The 18,144-nt window shown below is 36.0% G+C and overlaps 2 protein-coding genes across 5 annotated transcripts in view; one reads left to right on the forward strand and one right to left on the reverse strand.

The window, feature by feature from the left end:
* Positions 1-6,383: 6,383 nt before the first annotated feature.
* LOC107879275 (vacuolar protein sorting-associated protein 36-like) lies at positions 6,384-12,074 on the reverse strand. Of its 3 annotated transcripts, none has more exons than XM_047394558.1 (7): positions 11,330-12,073; positions 10,109-10,312; positions 8,902-8,995; positions 8,558-8,650; positions 8,360-8,429; positions 6,795-6,919; positions 6,384-6,724 (listed from the first exon to the last, which is right to left on the reverse strand). In XM_047394558.1, exons 1-7 carry the CDS (start codon positions 11,432-11,434, stop codon positions 6,636-6,638), a joined length of 780 nt encoding a protein of 259 aa, XP_047250514.1. In that variant the 5' UTR covers positions 11,435-12,073; the 3' UTR covers positions 6,384-6,635. The 3 variants fall into 3 exon arrangements, with proteins under 3 accessions (XP_047250514.1, XP_047250515.1, XP_047250516.1); XM_047394559.1 differs by having other exon boundaries at positions 11,325-11,459; XM_047394560.1 differs by lacking the exons at positions 6,384-6,724; positions 6,795-6,919 and having other exon boundaries at positions 7,857-8,429; positions 8,593-8,650; positions 11,330-12,074.
* Positions 12,075-13,504: 1,430 nt separating this feature from the next.
* LOC107839390 overlaps positions 13,505-18,144 on the forward strand; it is a 26,902-nt gene continuing 22,262 nt past the window's right edge. The window contains exons 1-6 of one of the 2 annotated variants that reach the window (XM_016682849.2): positions 13,505-13,701; positions 13,896-14,417; positions 14,814-15,038; positions 15,520-15,720; positions 17,306-17,403; positions 17,501-17,556. In XM_016682849.2, the coding sequence (XP_016538335.1) occupies positions 13,639-13,701; positions 13,896-14,417; positions 14,814-15,038; positions 15,520-15,720; positions 17,306-17,403; positions 17,501-17,556 (1,165 nt within the window). In that variant the 5' untranslated portion in view covers positions 13,505-13,638. The remainder of the gene's footprint in view (positions 13,702-13,895; positions 14,418-14,813; positions 15,039-15,519; positions 15,721-17,305; positions 17,404-17,500; positions 17,557-18,144) is intronic. The other variant, XM_016682848.2, reaches the window with a different exon arrangement.

Consider the following 18,144-nt stretch of genomic DNA (forward strand, 5'->3'; position numbering starts at 1 on the left):
TACCATTGGTGTTAAACTAATAAAAGATTGACCCATTTTTGACTAAGTAGACTATTATATAACTATTAGCTATAGCAACATAAGAATTTAATCTTTATTATTTCTTTGTTTCTGGTTATTATCTCTTTCTCTTGGTCCCTTTTTTTTTTTTTGCTTTGTCTTCTCTATCTCCTCTAATATGTTCTTAACTCTCCATGCATGCAATTGAAATGAACGTCAACGGCAGTACCCATTTCTTTTCTTTATTTATCATTTTTTAAGTCTTGATGTTACTATTGAGCATGGAAAGGTAGCATCCGTACACAAATTAGCACCAAGTAATAACAACTATGTTTTCCTTGAAGTGATCAAGAGTGACTTAAGCGTACAACTTATATCAAGAATGAATAGTCACATAATAAATCAACCACATAAATAAACGACACACGAAACTAATTAAATAACTTTATTCATGATTTTGATTCACAATAATACTTATAAAATAAATAGCGCAGGATCAAATAAAAACATGTGTGATGAGCTAATCAAAGTATAAATAGAAATACTGGTACCGTAAACTCGAACCAAAGACCAAGATCAAACTCCAACCCTCGAACTTTTGGAGAGAAACACTACTTTTTCTTAGTGTCCTCCTTGTTTTTCCTTCTTTTGCTTCTGTTCTACTCTTTTTTTTTCTCAATATTCCATGTATGTTCTTGTGTTGGGGAATGGTGGGAGTATATGGAGTGCATGTACGTGTGTTTGTGAGGAGAAAATTGGGCAGATAATAGGGAGAGGTTGAGAAGTTGTGGGATTGTGGGGTGGTTTGGTTAGTTTAGGGTTTTTTTTCTTTCTTTTTTAAAATAATGTTTTAAATAAAAAATAAATAAAAAAGATAAAATTTATTTACAACTAATAAAATACAAGTAAGTTAAATAATTGGTCTTAAAACATGATTACGAAATATTAATATCACTAGATTATTTATTACTAAAAATTACACAACTACACATCTTATGTTTTTAATATTACAAAAAATCCCAACTCCCTAAACATATTACAAAAATATCACATATACACATAATACTATTTATATGTTGGCTATGTTATGTATATTAATAGGGAGAAAGAGCAAAGTAATTAAAAAAGTGGGAGAGAGTGTAATTACTTTTAAAAGGTTGGTATTTATATTATTTATACTATTTATTAAAAGTTAAAAGAAGCAAACAAATATAATTTAATTTTTTTCTAAATAAATAAATAAATAATAATAAAAATAAAAGCTTATTAAAATGTGACTCTATTTTTGTAGTTTTCAAAACATTTAAACAAACCTTATAAAATAAGATAAACTTAAAATATCTAATTTAGACCTAAAGAAAAATAAAAGTAAATTGAACACTAAAATGACATAAAAATCGTTATGTTTGATCAAATATTAGGTGTTTACAGAATGATCCGCTTTGCTTGGAAATATGGAGAATTTCAAACAAAGAAGTAAACATGACTAATTTTTGGCCCAACCATTTATTCAAAAGTAATACGTACATAAGTAGGAAAGAGATATGACCGAGCCCTGGCTTTGGGCATCCTACATATCTCGAGTTATAAGAGAATCAGATCACGTGTAGTTCAAGTGGATGTAGGAATGAATGGGTGAGTGGGAGAGTCGAGTTGAGGTCCCGTCGAGTTTCTGGTCCGCGGCTCCTTTTATTAAATAAGAAAAGAAAAAATGAAGCTAGAAAGGAAAATACAAGATCCTATCTATTCTATTGTCTTGATTCTATTGCTTCAGATCTTCTTTTGGGATCTTCAGTTATCGCTTTACCTTTTCTGGTGGGTACCTAAATCTTAAACTTTTATCTTGAAGTTAGGATTTGAGACTTGAACTTGAAACTTGGATTGATTCATTGATACTCTACCAGAGGACAGTTCATAGAATTTTATTGAATGCTTATTCTCTTGATCATAAGATATGAAGATGACTCTTGAGATATTGGGCCGCTAAAGATGCAAAGCTGACTCTAACTATATTCAAACTGATCATTCTTCTCTATTCTAATCAAAGACGGAATTCCATTCTCGACGTCAAACCTATGCTTTGCAGAAAAACTTGCAAGCCATCAAGGAAAACAAAACAAAACAAACAAAATTTTTGGTCACAGTTTGCACTAGGAAAATTTTGTGAGTTATTAGAAAAACTACAAACTAATTTAAAAATAAAAAAATAAATGAGAATTATAGAAATCTAAGCTAGATACGCAATAAAATAAGATTCTTATTCTAAAAAAATGCGACCAAGGGATATTATACCTTGTGAGTGCATAAAAAAGGAATTAAGCTATTTGCTTCTTAAAATTCGACTAGGGATTGTCATACCCTATAAAAACATAAGGAAAAATAGGAAAGCTTTTTTCCTAAAATGTCAACTAGAGGATGTCCTACCCTATGAAAAAGAATAAAATAGTGTTTCCTAAGATGTCAACTAGGGGATGGCTCCCTATGAAGAAGAAAAAGATGTCAACTAGGGGATGGCGCTCGATGAAGATGAAATAAGTGTCAACTAGGGGATGGCGCCCTATGAAGACGAATAATAAAAATTAGGAAATGGTGTTTCCTAAGATGTCAACTAGGGGATGACGCCCTATGAAGACGAAAAAAATGTCAACTAGGGGATGGCGCCCTATGATGATGAAAAAGATGTCAACTAGGGGATGGTGCCCTATAAAGACGAAATAATAGATGTCAACTAGGGGATGACGCCCGATAAAGACGAAAAAGATGTCAACTAAGGGATGACGCCCTATGAAGACGAAAAAGATGTCAACTAGGGGATGGCACCCTATGAAGATGAAAAAGATGACGCCCTATGAAGACGAAAAAGAGAATTACGAAATGGTGTTTCCTAAGATGTCAACTAGGGGATGGAGCCCTATGAAGACGAAATAAGATGTCAACTAGGGGATGACGCCCTATGAAGACGAAAAAAATGTCAACTACGGGATGACCCTCTATGAAGATGAAATAGGATGTCAACTAGGGGATGACACCCTATAAAGATGAAATAAGATGTCAACTAGGGGATGATGCCCTATGAAGACGAATAAGATGTCAACTAGGGGATGGCGCCCTATGAAGACGAAAAAAGATGTCAACTAGGGGATGACGCCCTATGAAGACGAGATAAGATGTCAACTAGGGGATGACGCCCTATGAAGATGAATAAAATGTCAACTGGGGGATGGCGCCCTATGGAGACAAAATAAGATGTCAACTAGGGGACAACGTCCTATGAAGACGAATAAGATGTAAACTAAGGGATGACTACCTATGAAGACAAAAAAAGATGTCAACTAGGGGATGACGCCTTATGAAGACGAAATAAGATGTCAACTATGGGATGCCGCCCTATGAAGACGAAAAAAATGTCAACTAGGGGATGACCCTCTATGAAGACAAAATAGGATGCCAACTAGGGGATGACACCCTATAAAGATGAAATAAGATGTCAACTAGGGGATGATGCCCTATGAAGACGAATAAGATGTCAACTAGGGGATGGCGCCCTATGAAGACGAAAAAAGATGTCAACTAGGGGATGACGCCCTATGAAGACGAGATAAGATGTCAACTAGGGGATGACTCCCTATGAAGATGAATAAAATGTCAACTAGGTGATGGCGCCCTATGAAGACGAATAATATGTCAACTAGGGGATGGCGCCCTATGAAGATGAAATAGGGATGACGCCCTATGCAGACGAAATAAGATGTCAACTAGGGGATGGCGCCCTATGAAGACGAAATAAGATGTCAACTAGGGGATGGCGCCCTATGAAGACGAATAAGATGTCAACTAGGGGATGACGCCCTATGAAGAAAAAAAATATGTCAACTAGGGGATGGCGCCCTATGAAGATTAAAAAGATGTCAACTAGGGGCTGGCGCCCTATGAACACGAATAAGATGTCAACTAGGAGATAACGCCCTATGAAGACGAAATAAGATGTCAACTAGGGGATGACGCCCTATGAAGACGAATAAGATGTCAACTAGGGGATGGCGCCCTACGAAGATGAGTAAGATGTCAACTAGGGGATGTCACCCTATGAAGATGAAATAAGATGTCAACTAGGGGATGACGCCCTATGAAGACGAATAAGATGTCAACTAGGGGATGACGCCCTATGAAGACGAAAAAAAATGTCAACTGGAGGATGACGCCCTATGAATATGAAAAAAGATGTCAACTAGGGGATGACGCCCTATGAAGACGTAATAAGATGTCAACTAGGAGATAGCGCCCTATGAAGACGGATAAGAAAAATTAGGAAATGGTATTTCCCAAGATGTCATCAGGAGATGTTGTACCTGTTGAGGTAGGTGAGATATATTTTTCTTTCATTTTTTTTTGAAAAAAATACCCCAATTTTGGATGCGAGGAACTTTGAAATTCTATTTGATTTTTTTGTTTTTTTTTTAAAAAATACCCCAGTATTATACCTTTTTAGGGATGTAAAAAATTTTATTCAGTGAGACCGAATCCTATTGTAGGATTGCCTACGGATTTTGCGTAGCAAGAATTAGGTCTAACGTAATTCACAAGAACATAATATTTTTTTATTTTTTTAAAAAAATATGTGCTTTGTAAATATCTGGAGAATGAAAGAATGAAATCAATTCATTTCTTTACTTCAATTGATACCAACAATTAGCATTATACACGGGAGTTACCTCAAATTACTTTCAAATAAGAACCGAGGTTAACTCAGAAGTAATCATTATAGTTTCAACTGGTACCTCAGATATAATTAAGTCGTGACAAGGTCTGTTCATCTCACCTCAATCAAGTATATAAAATTCTTCTTATCCTCATGTTTTAAGTGCTCTTACCACAAATAAAGTCCTAATAAACTCACAATATAAAGTATTTAGATTTTAGGACGTTCTGGAAGTCAATAGCACTCAAAAAGATATTCAATGCATGAAATGAGATAACATAAGCTTGGCCATCATGTAAGTACACTTAGAGTAGGATCTTGTAGGACTTGTTATTGGTTGGTAATGTAGGCTTGGTGACAGGTAGGAGATATTTGGGATGTAAGTGACTAATTCCTCAATGAGCATTGCACTGTTTTCGTGCTTTTGACATTTGTTGCAGTTCGACGCTCGATCTTCTTTGTTGTGATTCGTTGCCCCTTGTTTTGTATTTGCTTCGACTTTGTTTGAATCTTGTGCCAGAGCTTTTCCCCTTTTCTTTTTGATAAATGCATTTTCTTATTTATTTATTTTTAATAATGAAGATTCTCCATCTTTGTTGGAGTTTTTTTTTTTAATGGGGTTTTTGCTCTTTTTTCTTTGAAGTCGTCTTTTCTTTTTGTTCTCTTGGGGTTATACGTTCTTTGTCTTTGGAGCCTTTGATCTTGAATCTTCGTTCGCAACTTGTACGTATTTAGTGCGCTCAAGGAGGTGGGCCAAAAAAAGAATAGTGCATGCAAGCACCTGAAAGGTATAGGCACAGATATGGTTATACAAGGAAAAATTTTCAGACTCAAAATGGAAAATGCTAGGGATTAATGTATTTGGTGGGTTGTGGAATGCATAATCGGATCAAAGAAGGCCTACAATCCTTTCCCAAACCAAGTGTATCTCAGAATTTCGTCTCAACAAACATTCAAGCCAAGTTCTAGATCAACGGAGCCATGCCATTGAATTTTCAATCTAAACTCACCACATAATACACTTGAAACAGTGAGGTAATATTTATTTTAAACTTAATATTTATTTTAAACTTGACTTAGATCAAGAAAACTCACAAGTACAACTTTAGTATAATTAGAGGTACCAAAAGAATCTATAGTTCACAACCAAGTTGTCCACTTTATCATGTCTTATAATTTAACACTTATTTTACATTCTTATTTTTAAGTATGTTGGTACCAATTACAAAGTCAAGAAATTTCATTTTCTAGATGAGACCGAACCCAAAAGAAGAGTTTCCTACGTATATTGTTGAAATAAGAATCAGATCGAACGTAGTTCAGGAAGCTTGAAATATGAAGCAAGAACTTTTTTTTCTTTGAATTTTGAATGATGAAAAGCTTTTATTTCTCTTTTCTATTTTTTTCTGAAATCTTAATAAACACTTTTTTTTTACTGTCTAAGGATTTCTTTCAAAAGAAGACTACCGTCCTTTATTTATTTTTTTCAAAAAATATCAATAAAATTTTTTTTTTGAATGAGGATCACCAGACCTAAGAAAGATTGCTTACGTATCTCATTAAAAATTTAAAGAAAAGGTAACCTTCATTTTTAAGGATCACCAAACCCGCGGAGGGCTGCCTACGTATCTTACTGAGATGAGAATCAAATGTGCGTAGTTCTTCTAGATATGGGAAAACTTGATAATTTAGAAAACTATGTTTTTCTTTTATTTGTGAAAGCAAATCCCGCACCTCATTTGGGATTCGAAAAAGAATAGATTTTAGAGATCAATTTTCAGCCTCTCTTACGTTAATGGATTTCAAAGTCGGCCAACATTCAAAACAGCCTGATAGTTAATGAAAATAGTGGCACAGAAAACAAAGGCCTAACTACATCCCCTACAGATTACGGCCAACATCATGTGTGTCAACTAGAAGAGTTTGCATCTGCAAGTCACAAGAAGATATCATCAGCATCAATTTCTTGCAACAAATTGACGAAAAAGCGGAATCCATCTGGACCAACATCTCTGCATAGAAGTCCTGCAAAATATGATCACAACACTTAAGTACCACTTTCTATGTGTCAAGAATTAGAATCTGCAGAATATACCTTTGCCCTCGGCTGCGAGAAGGTGCTCTTTGGCCATTGCTGGAGCAATTCCCAGAGTCATTGCAGCATCACTAGCAGTGACCCCTTCTCGTAAAGCATCCGGTGTAGTAACCATAGATCTAATTCTAGTAAATACCAGCAGTTCATAGCAGAATTGTGGGCATTAAGGATATAGAAACTATATTAGACACCAGATCTATTTAATAGGACCGGTAAAGCACAGATTTCAAACTTCAATTGACTATTGAAAAGACTCTCTTTGGGTTTAATTTAGCTGCACTCTTGGTAATGTTAAGGAAAGGTACTCTCCAATTCTTTGAGGAGTCTTTTAAGGTATGAACAAGCCATCATCTCCTAGGATCTCAATATGACATAAGCGATCCTGTACTGATGTCAAAATTGCATCCTACGTTATGAATAAGTTGCTTTTTTTTTTTTTAGAATACTACCGTAAGTAAGTTACTAACTCTTGAGATTGATGTTTACAAAGTTATTCCAAAGTGGTGGCTCCTTTAACCAAGAGAACCTCAATGCAACTTGCTTCTCCTGGTTGCACAATTATTTGCTTAGCCTTTCCATATGCATCCTGTCTCTCTAATCTGTCAATGAAGAATGGCCAAGTAACTTCACATACCCCTTTAGATGACATTGGACAGCAATATCCTCCGGTTTTGGGGGGTTCAAACATGTAATTGGATGTGGAGTTACAAGTGTGAGACTAATTTTTTGAAGGTTGACTATGATTCCACAAAGAAAGAAGAGAAGTAGTTCGGAGACATGTTTCCAACACGAGCAGCATAGTGGCTTGATTAAACTGTGCTGTAAGAACGATCTCTGAGGAAAGGTTGGTGCTGCAGAACAGTAAGGGAAGGAGGCATCATCAAGCGGAGCGGATACTGAAAATTTCAAGTGGTGCTGCTGGAATGGTCACCAAAGGGATGAGAGTTTTTAACTTATGAAGAGAAGGAAAGATTTTGTCCCGGAAGACGGCCTCTGATAGGCAGTGTAAGACCGTCCATCGGTAGGAAGAAGCAATTTATAGAGATATAAGTTGCTTCTTCCTACCGATGGACGGTCTTACCATGTGAAAGAATCTAAAATCTAAGAGTATCAAACCAATAACCTTAAAGCAATGTATATAGTGCACCAAGATCTATAAATACCTCATTAATTGCCATTATACCCTTGTGTTTGATATTATATAACTCAACACTCTCAACACCGACTCACACTAATACAGTAAACTAGACTTGTTTGCCTACTCAGTTCTGGTCTTCTTCAGCAATAACTTTTAATACTTTGCCTATGGATTAAATATCTAATAAGTTGTATATTGACTACAACCATGTATCTGCTACTTGAGGGAATAATTGATGACAGATATAATACCAAGAACTTATCTGACCCCAATAGAAGAATTACCTAGAAGATTACAGACCCTTACAATAAGTTCAAGAAAAGCAATATAGGAAGTAATAAGAGAGATTAGAGAAGAGCCAAAAAAGCAAGAATTGAATTTGCAAAAAGGAGAAGCTTAAACAATGAAAGCAATATAAATGATTTACCTCATCATCACTGTGGTTTTTGCTCTGGATGACCATGACACCACTGTCAAACTTCCAAAGCATAACTGGTCTGTAAAAGTGAAGTGTTATTTTCTTTTTCTATGAAGGCAAGGAAGAAATCAAAACGAACCCCAAGTTACATATATCCTACAGTTGAGAACTAGTCAAGGATGAACGTAGATGCAGATATGTTTATACATGTGTTTATGTGAAGGGGAAACGGGGAGGCATACACATCACACTTCTCCCAAAGAGAACATGCACGCAGCAAATCGTCAGGTGACATCAATTCTGTAAAATCACGATAAAAAAGTTATAACCGCCTGTAATGACACTGCCAAAAGAATGAAGAAGAAATTATTAAGAAACTAAAGTGACAGGCTTTTGAGTTGAAGATTTACTACTCAATACACAAACATACCCAGTGTAATCCCATAGGTGGGGTCTTGGGAGGTTAGGGTGTACGCAAACCTCACCCATACCTCCTGGAGGTAGAGACCATTTAACAGTCAATAAGAAAAGGAAAAAATTAAAATGATGACCTGTTCCACGAGCCCGGTTGAAAAGGCAATAGATGTCAATGAGATTAATCATTCCTCCAGCCCTCTCCAGTGGAATTTTCGCAAAATCTGCCAACTAAGTACCAACAAATTTTTATTTCTGCATATTTACAGAAAAGAAAAACATTTGCAAGATCACAAGGCAATCAAAAATATTCTATTTACAAGACAAGAATAACAAAGCACAGAAAGAAACTGATCAGTCAGCTTTCTTCTTCTACCCATGCATCCCCACAGGCCCCACAGAAAGTTGGACTACAGTGTCAAAAAGGCTGAAAGTACGAAAAGTGACAAGCAACCTGACTGGAAAGATTAGGCATCTATACAAACAGCTTTTGTGGAGGCATAGTTTGAAGAAGGAATTCAAAAGCCTGAAAAGTTGTCCATCAAGCAGTCAAGTGGGCAGTTTGGAGAAAGAGAATTTAAGGGTTTTTAAGACGAGCAAAAACTCTTTATGCCAGATACTCAGGATTCATATTTTCTGTATACTTTTTTGGTCCTCATACACTACCCCCATATGTTCAGATGACTGGCTAGATTTTGCATGTAAGAGCTAGGACCTAAGAGTTCACGTGTTAAACCTGTTAGTTATCGGAAAGGAACAATGAAAAACTATTTTTAAGGCGAGCAATAGTAGGAGTTGTAATGTCTCGCTCTTGACAAATTACATTCTATATCAACACATTAGAAACTTTTCATATACTCGTGATGTGCTCTTTATATTATTATTAGTCAAAATAAGTTCTCTTTGGTGGATACTTGCTTAACATTCTCAAGATCCACTTTGTAATTTGCACCAAATCCTCCAAGTTAGTCACGGTCTTACACAACCTGAATTAGGATCAAGATTGAAATCTGTAATCTGTGAGGTTGATAGGGAAGATCTGTCACACTTAAAAAAAGCTTTTTCGTGTTTTTCTTGGCCGTCAGATAAAATCACTGGTTCACAGGTCCAACAAAAAGAAAGATATCAAAGGTTTAACAGCAAAAGGGAAATTATCAACTATGGGGAGCGGGGACTCTTCAATTAAATTTTCATCAGGTAGCAAAATGTTATCAAAGTCAAAAGGCAAAGACAACATTTCGTATGTGCTTGCGAACACTGGCATCTAACTTTAGCTGCGATTATAATCAAGACTAGCACATAAAAATGGATACACTTACTAACATAGCTACCAGGATAAAATACCTGCCGAGACAATTGTTGATGGTACAACGCACCAGCAGATTCTTTAGTAACAGGAGACACAATACCAACACTTAAAAGCAATTCTTGCATTTCTTCTTTGGTTCCAATTTCCTCATCATTTGTGCAGGTAGCCTGACTAGTTGAGCCAGAGAGAAGCTTTGCTCTCATTTTCTCTGCTAGAGTCACCATTTCCTTAGCCTTATTCTGTACATGAGAATTATATCAATTGATATTAGAGACAGATGCAGATCTACCAAACAAACCAATTTGCATACATGGAGTTACTAGAACTCCTAAAATTTTCACTTAGCCGAAACAAAAAAAAATATAGTATAATAAAATCAATAAGCCAACTTTTAAGTAAGAAATGCAAAGAGGAGCCTTGGAGTAACTGGTAAAGTTGGTAAAGTTGTTGTCATGTGACCCGGAGGTCACGGGTTCAAGTCTTGGAAACAGCCCCTTGCAGAAACGTAAGGTAAGGCTGTGTACAATAGATCCTTGTGGTCGGGCCATTCCTCAGACCCTGCGCATAGCAGGAGCTTAGTGCACTGGGCTGCCCTTTTCTAAGTAAGAAATGTAGTATAGTCAATTACACATGTAGCCCTATTATCTTTTTTGATAACCATCACAAGTAACCCTAATATCTGAGTGCTACTAAAGAATGATTCAATCACCAGACTAGCAATTCTCTCATAGTTTCTTCCTCCTCTATTTTGTCATCAACGTCAATCACTTAAAAATGAAGTACACTCTGACATGGATTCATGAACATACACTGTATCCGAATCTTTCTTTCTTTTTTATGGATAAATTCCACTGTATATGTTTCCACTTCCAAAGAAAACCCGGTCACTACATTGTTATAATTGAAAACCAAAGTACGACCTCCTGCACGCTTCATTTCAGAAACTAAATTGCATATGTTCCAATATGCAATCGCTAGAAGTTCCTTTCAACTTACTTATCAACTCCCCACCCCACCCACTCAAAAAAAGAGATCTTTCGTGTCATGACAAGCACATTTTAAAGCTAATATGAATGCTTACTACACCTATTCTTTCCATCACAACAACAACGACATACCCAATGTAATCCCACAAGTAGGGACAGGAGACGATAGTGCGTAGGACCTTCCTTAGAAAAAGGAAGAGAGTTCATTTCCACCAAATTTCCAATTCTACACATTATAAAACAACCAAAAAGATGAAAACTTTACCATACCATGAGAGCATTCAAATCCTGAAAAGCATCCTGCAAGCTCTTATCAGTACTCTCCCACATTTCCTGCTCTTTCCTCAATATCCCAGCTACTCCAAAAACCGGCATCCTCACCGCGAATCCTCCATCACCCCCCGACCCAGACCCCTCCCTCACCCCCCGAACCAGATTTCACCCCATCTAACTAACCCTTCTTTCTCCATGCTTCCCAAAACTTCTCCACAAACGAGTCAACATCCGATTTCCCCCTGAGAATCAACGTAATTACCACTAACCCTTTTCCCCCTTTTCGCCTAATGAGGCCTGGAAGGCTGGAACCGTAATCTTGGATTGGCGAACATAGACTTGATTGATTTTTTGAGGGAGAAGATGTGGCTAATGGATGAAAGAGGGACGAAAAAGGCGGTAGCGGAAGGAATGGATTCTTGAACCCAGATAAGACGGTGAGTTGTGAGGATTATTAGGCCGGATTTAAGGTGAGGGAAATTGGGGGTTTCTTCGGAGTAAAGGTCTACGGAAGAGAGCAGACTGCATTCTACTTCACCTGGTTGAAATACCGGCCGGCCACTGCCGGTGAGTTGTGCCGGCGGTAGCCAATTTCCGCCATAGTGTAGCCGTGTAAGGATCTTTGGAAGAAAAATTGAATAAATAAACTGTAAATTTGACTTCACAGATTGAGTTCACTTTGGGTCGTTTGCTTCTGGAAATTGGTTAACTACTTCCCCTCCTGCACTATTCACTTGCCATAAACAATAAATAATAGAGAAGAATGATTACCTTTTTTTTTAATCAGTTTCAAAAAAAAAAATGATTTCTTTCTGTTTTATAATTTTTTAAATTTTAATTTTTCACGTGATACATGTAATATCACATAATTGAAGCGTGTTTTGGTATATTTTTAATTTAAAATTCTACAATTTAAATTATTTATTTATTTATTAAAATTTTGTGTTAAGTTAAATTGAATCATTCTTTTTTAAATAGAGAAAATATTTATGTAATTTTACCAGTCAAGTGTTTGAAAAATGAATTGAAAGGTTGAATTATTTAATACAAAATAGTAAAATGAGTAAAACTAAATAAATTATTTATTAATTTTTTGAATTGAACAACTATCTATTAAATATACCATATTTTGATAAATTAATATATCTAATAAAATTTCAGAAGTTGTATTAGAAGAAAAGTGTGTACATATACCATAACTTAGTGGAAGTATAGAGATTATGTTTGAAAGTACCTTACTCTGATAAAATAATCTATCCAAAAAAAAAAATTTGAAGTGGTGTATAGGAAGGAAAGGATAGCGTGTACGTAGACCATATCTTACTTCGTGAAAATAGAGAAATTATTTTGAAAAATTTTCAATTTAAAAACAGCAAATTCAAGTACAAAAAAAATATGAAATAGTGAAGCCAAGAAAGGAAGAAATACAATAAAAAATGATACATATATCAAAAATAAGAACTACTATAATAGCACAACTAATACAACGATCAGTACCAACCAATCTAAGCTCTTGAAAAACAAGATACTAACATTCATTACCTGCTAACCTTCTATCATAATATTTATCATCAATTTTGTATCTAAGATTTTACCCTCAACAACCTAAAGGCATCATCTAATCTTATCTAATGTTTTTCTTTGATCTATTAATACCTCTCCTGTTATCTTTTAATATTATTTATGAAAATTAATTATTTATACTAAATAATAAATAAACTTACTTCATGACTTAGAAAAGAAATTAAACATGTGATCTATTTAAACCTAGATCGGTCTGGTTCGATTCGCTCCTACGACTTCTCAAAGTTCAGCTTTCCGGTTCGACTTTGGATGTTCTGGTTCAGTTCCTTTGGTTTACCCTAGAACCCGGGATTCTCAATTAAAAGGGACAAATAAGTTTTTCGGTTAAGTGAGAGTCTCTTAAGTTTTAAAAATTAGGTGATAGGGATAAAAAAAAACATTTTTTTTAAATATTCTCGTTCCAACAACTTTGCAAAGCTATTCAACAATTTTGATAATTGTTCGACAACTCTATGAAATTGTTCAATGACTATTAAAGTTATTCGATAACTTTGTGAAGTTGTTCAACAATTATACAAAGTTGTTGAGATAACTAATACATTGAACAACTATCCTACTTATTTAAACAACTTTATTTTTCTAACTTAATAACATTGTGGGCCACTCGTTCCCTTTTGCGGGTCATGTACTCATTTTTCTCCTAAAACCCTAGAAAACTGGAACCTTAAACCCCTGGCTCCCTCCTTCACACTAGTCAGTAACTTTTGGATCTTCGAAGAACCATGATACCCCCTCGAAAGTCGCGCCCTCGGCGTAACGGAACTGTTCCCTCACCTCCCCCGCAGGTTCTCCTCCACCCTCTATCCCCTTTTTTACGTCTTATGTTACTTTTTTTATTCTTATTATTATGTAGTGTTTTTTTTGGGTCTCTGTTGCGATTTGAACTTGAGAGCTCATGGTTCTTTAACTCACGTCATTCTTTAAGTTGATTATATTTTAGATGTTTGATTTTTGGATTTCTTGATTAAATTTCTATCAGGTAATGGGTAACCCGGGAAGCTTTATGCAAGACCATATGCAAAATCAGCATCAGATGGCATTTCCAAACAACAATAACCCTGGGCAGCTTTTGCCATTCCCAATGAACCAGATGAATAATAATGCGAATTCTCAACAAAAAGGTCAATTCTTGGCCCAAAATACTGTTAACCCACCTCAATTTTCGAATCAGAGTGTTGGTTTTGGTGGTTGTTTTCCCAATCCAATGCAAAATATTAATCAGCTCCTCCAAATGCAAATGGCTTTGCAAATGCAAATGCAAATGCAAATGGCAAGTTATGCTCAGGTTGTTCCTGGGAGTGTGCCCATGTATCCAAACCAGGTGTCTTCTCAGGGTATGGGAATTCAAAATTCTAACATTGCCATGAATAATGCGCATTTGGATCGTGTGAATGCAAGTGGAACTGCCCAGCAGTTGCAAGGGCAGTTGCCAGTGATGAACTCTTTTGGCATGGGTCAGCAGCCACAAACTCAGAACTTCAATGCTCCAGCTAAGCCGCAGGTGAATACAATGGTTCCTGCATTCTGGTTTCCTTTACTTTAAAAGCATACTGTGTTTAAGCTGGTTTAATTTCTTACTAAATTGTATGTGGGTTCTGCTGGTGAATCCCGTATGTGATATGCTTCCTTTCTCTTAAGATGTTGAAGCATTGATAGATTGTGATGAGCCTCCCTAGCTAGTAGCATGCTATGAAAAGATGTAACATCAAGCTAAGCATAGCATCAGCTAATTATGTATGCTGTTAAAAGTTGTTGTCTTAAGTTACAGCCATGATGTATGACTACATTCATGTGAGTTGGAGTAAGCCTACTCCTGTTATTGAATGCACTCATAGGTGATTCTTGTTTTAGCCAGCAAAGCTTGCTAAGGTATGTTTCTGCTTATTGTTGATACCAGGTTTCTCAAGGTATGGGCCCTCAGAGTTCCAACTTTGGCATGAATGGACATTTGGGTCTTGTGAATGCCAATGTTGCCGTCCAGCAGTCTAAGAATGGCTCATCTAAGCAAATGCCTAATGCGGCTCAGCAATTGCGAGGCCAGTTGCCTCTGATAAATCCTTTCGGCTTTGTTCAGCAGCCACAGACTCAGAACTTCAATGCTCCTGCTTCTGCTAATACACAGGTGAATTAACTTGGATCCTGCGTTCCTTTTGCTGTTCTTTAACTCTGTAATGTGTTTGAGGTGATTTATTTCAGCAAGTAGTTCTTATTCATCCTCTTAGACCGTTTTATACTGCAGTATGCACGACCAGAAAATCCCATAAATTGCACCTGCCTTTCGCTTAAGAATCAAGATGGTGAAGCATAGATAGATATTGATCAGCTTCCTGAGTTAGTAGCATGCTGGGGAAGAGAAAAATGTCATCTTACTACTAGTAAAGGATGTTGTTAAGTTGTAGCCTTGTTGTATGACGACATTATAACTAGGTCATTGGTAACTCGCATCCAACACTTTTTACAGAACATAATTATTGTTTGTTCAAGTGAATTGGAGCTAAGCTGCATTATATAGGAAAACTATTCCGGTTTATGCTTATGTAATGATGCTTGTTTTAGCAAGCAAAGTTTTGCTAAAGCCTGTCTCTGCATATTGTTCAAACTAGGTGTGTCAGGGTATGGGGCCTCAAAGTTCCAACTTTGGTGTGAATGCACATTTGGGTCTTTTCAATGCCAATGGAACTGTCCAGCAAATGCCTAATATGAATCAGCAATTGCTAGGCCAGTTACCTGCGATGAATCCATTTAGCTTTGTTCAGCAGCCACAAACACAGAACATCAATGCTCTTGCTTCTACTAATGCACAGGTGAATTCACTTGGTTCCTGCATGTCCATTTTGCTGTACTTCAGCTTCGTTGTGTGTTCGAAATGGTTGAGCGTTTTTACTAAATAGTATCTTTGGTTATCATCTGTTAGACCTTCTTAATCTATATATTACCTAGTTAGATTAAAGAAATGGAACTGCTTATTCAAGAGCTTACTGGAAAATCCCACAGTTTGAAGCATAAATGCATTGTGAAAAGCCTTTTCAATTAGTAGCTTTCTAGGGGAAGATGTGAACTGAAGGATTAAAGAAAAGCGTCTTGTAACTCTGTACTTGGTAATGGATGCTATCTTTAGCTTATTTCATTCTTCTATGGCAAATTATTTCTTTTCGTTTGGTCATTGGAGAGTCTCATTTGGATCATTCCACAGAAAGATAATTGTTTGTTTCTCAATGTAGATTGGATTAGGCAAGTTGCTTTATAGAGGAACACTTCCATTTTTTGATTTGTGTCGATAGCATGATCCTTGTGTTAGTCAGAAAAGTTGCTAACAAATTATTCTGCTTATTGTTTCCATGTCAGTTTTCGGGTATGTTTTAGATTTAAAAGAATTCTTGAACGCATGCTTATTCTGAAAATATTAAATCAAAGCAGAAGGCTTTATACGTTTAATTACACAAAAATTACAACATCGGATTAGATTTCGATAACGTAAGTTACAACTCATATGATGGATAAGTATTTGAACTTTTTGTACTTGCTAGGAGGTAATATGTAGTATTGGATTATAGAGTTTGCTCTAAGCGTGTACCTTTTATTGTACCACCTTGGTACTCTTTGAATAAAATCCTTAATTATCAAAAAATAAAAAAGTTACAAGTCATTGGTAAATCTAAATGCATTTAGGATCACAGTGATGAATTTGTGTAAAATAAAATAAAATATTTAAAAACAAATATATATATTTTTTTGAAATTGGTAACATAAAAACAAATATGTATTTATTCAATTCATTTTCTTCATGCTCAAAAAATGAATGAATAACTAAATAAATAAATAGCATACAAGTCTTCTTGATCTATGCCTAAGTTTAACAGCATGAAATGCACCCAAAGGTATGATCTAGACGTCAATGAAGTGTGTGAAACTTTGGAAATCAGTGTTTGAATCCCAACAAAGACAAAAAATGTGGTGAGCCGAATTGGCCCTTACCCCTACCTGTGCTTATGGGAGGTGAGGTGCTTATGGGAGGTGAGTACCTGGTGGAACAGTCGAGATACGTGCAAGGTTGTCCAAACATCACCATCATGGCAGTCCGGTGCTTAGAGCATCCGCATTAGCAGTGTCCCTGGAAGGGCCACACCCGAGGGGTGTGATGTAGACAATCTACACCTTATGCAAACACTAGTTGCTACTTCCGCTGCTCGAGCCCTTGATCTATAGGTCATACGGAGACAACTTTACCGTTGCTCTAAGGTATCACAACAAATAGATGAACAACACTAGCTGGTTTTGGACAGAGTTGTTTTTGCTCTGGGAGATTCGAGGGCCATTTGGGCATTCACATTTGATATTTCTTCCGATTACGTGCTCAGGATCATATAAGTTCTATTAACTATTTTGCAGGCAAATTCTGGATGTGTTGTTGGCCTTAACCCATTAAAAGGCAACCAGCAAAATTCTTACAATACTAACTTCTCTAGGAATCAAAAGCGTGGCGAAAAGTATGTTCTACCCTTGTGGTTCATTTACATTTCTTAGTTCTATATATAGCCTTATCTGTCTTATTCCTTTCTTGATCTCCATTTCCTGCGTATCTAGGAAGTCTAAGTTTGGTAAAGGGAAGTTCTCAACTCATAATAAAAGCCTGGAAAAAGGTGAGAGTTGTCTTGTTTTTTTGCTCATTTTACATCTTACCTATCTCTATGTTTTGTCAATTCCAATATATCCTTTTTTTAATGAAACAACTGATTTCATGAAAAAAAAAAAAAAAAAGACATCAAGAAGATGCATCAGTTACAAGATTTTTCATTGGAGCTTACAAAAGAATCTGGCGTCTGTACAAAAAACAAGGCTATATCCTGTTATTTGATTGCTCCACATGCATGAAAATTATGTTTGGTTTTAAATGGTGAATACAAGCCCCACTTGCAGTATTTTTTTCCCAGTATAACAATGAAAAATTGCAGTAAGAAATTTTGATGAAAAAGTTGAAAGTAATATTATATTGTTATTCACTATCTGTTGTTTATTCTAGTTTAGCTTCATCTCCTCCTTACAGTAATGCGGAGTAATGAGGAATACTGCACATATTTGAATATCACTGGGAAAATAATAATAAAGAAATTTTAGCCTTGGTTTGATTCATTTTTCCTTGTCTTACCTCCTCTCTCTCTCTCTGTGTGTGTGTGTGTGTGTATTGTAATTATTTTAAACATTGACTATATAGGGTAATTATGGGCTAA

Source organism: Capsicum annuum, chromosome 8 (genome assembly GCF_002878395.1).
Source record: "Capsicum annuum cultivar UCD-10X-F1 chromosome 8, UCD10Xv1.1, whole genome shotgun sequence".
NCBI classification, from domain to species: domain Eukaryota; kingdom Viridiplantae; phylum Streptophyta; class Magnoliopsida; order Solanales; family Solanaceae; genus Capsicum; species Capsicum annuum.

Bases quoted from the DNA above. Each gene is read 5' to 3' on its own strand.
- LOC107879275 (XM_047394558.1), bottom strand. From the start codon at position 11,434: ATGCCGGTTTTTGGAGTAGCTGGGATATTGAGGAAAGAGCAGGAAATG. The intron at 8,996-10,108 runs GTATTTTATCCT...GTTGGTACTTAG, and splicing joins ATCAACAATTGTCTCGGCAG to TTGGCAGATTTTGCGAAAAT. The intron at 6,920-8,359 runs GTAAATCATTTA...GGTATTTACTAG, and splicing joins AAAACCACAGTGATGATGAG to AATTAGATCTATGGTTACTA.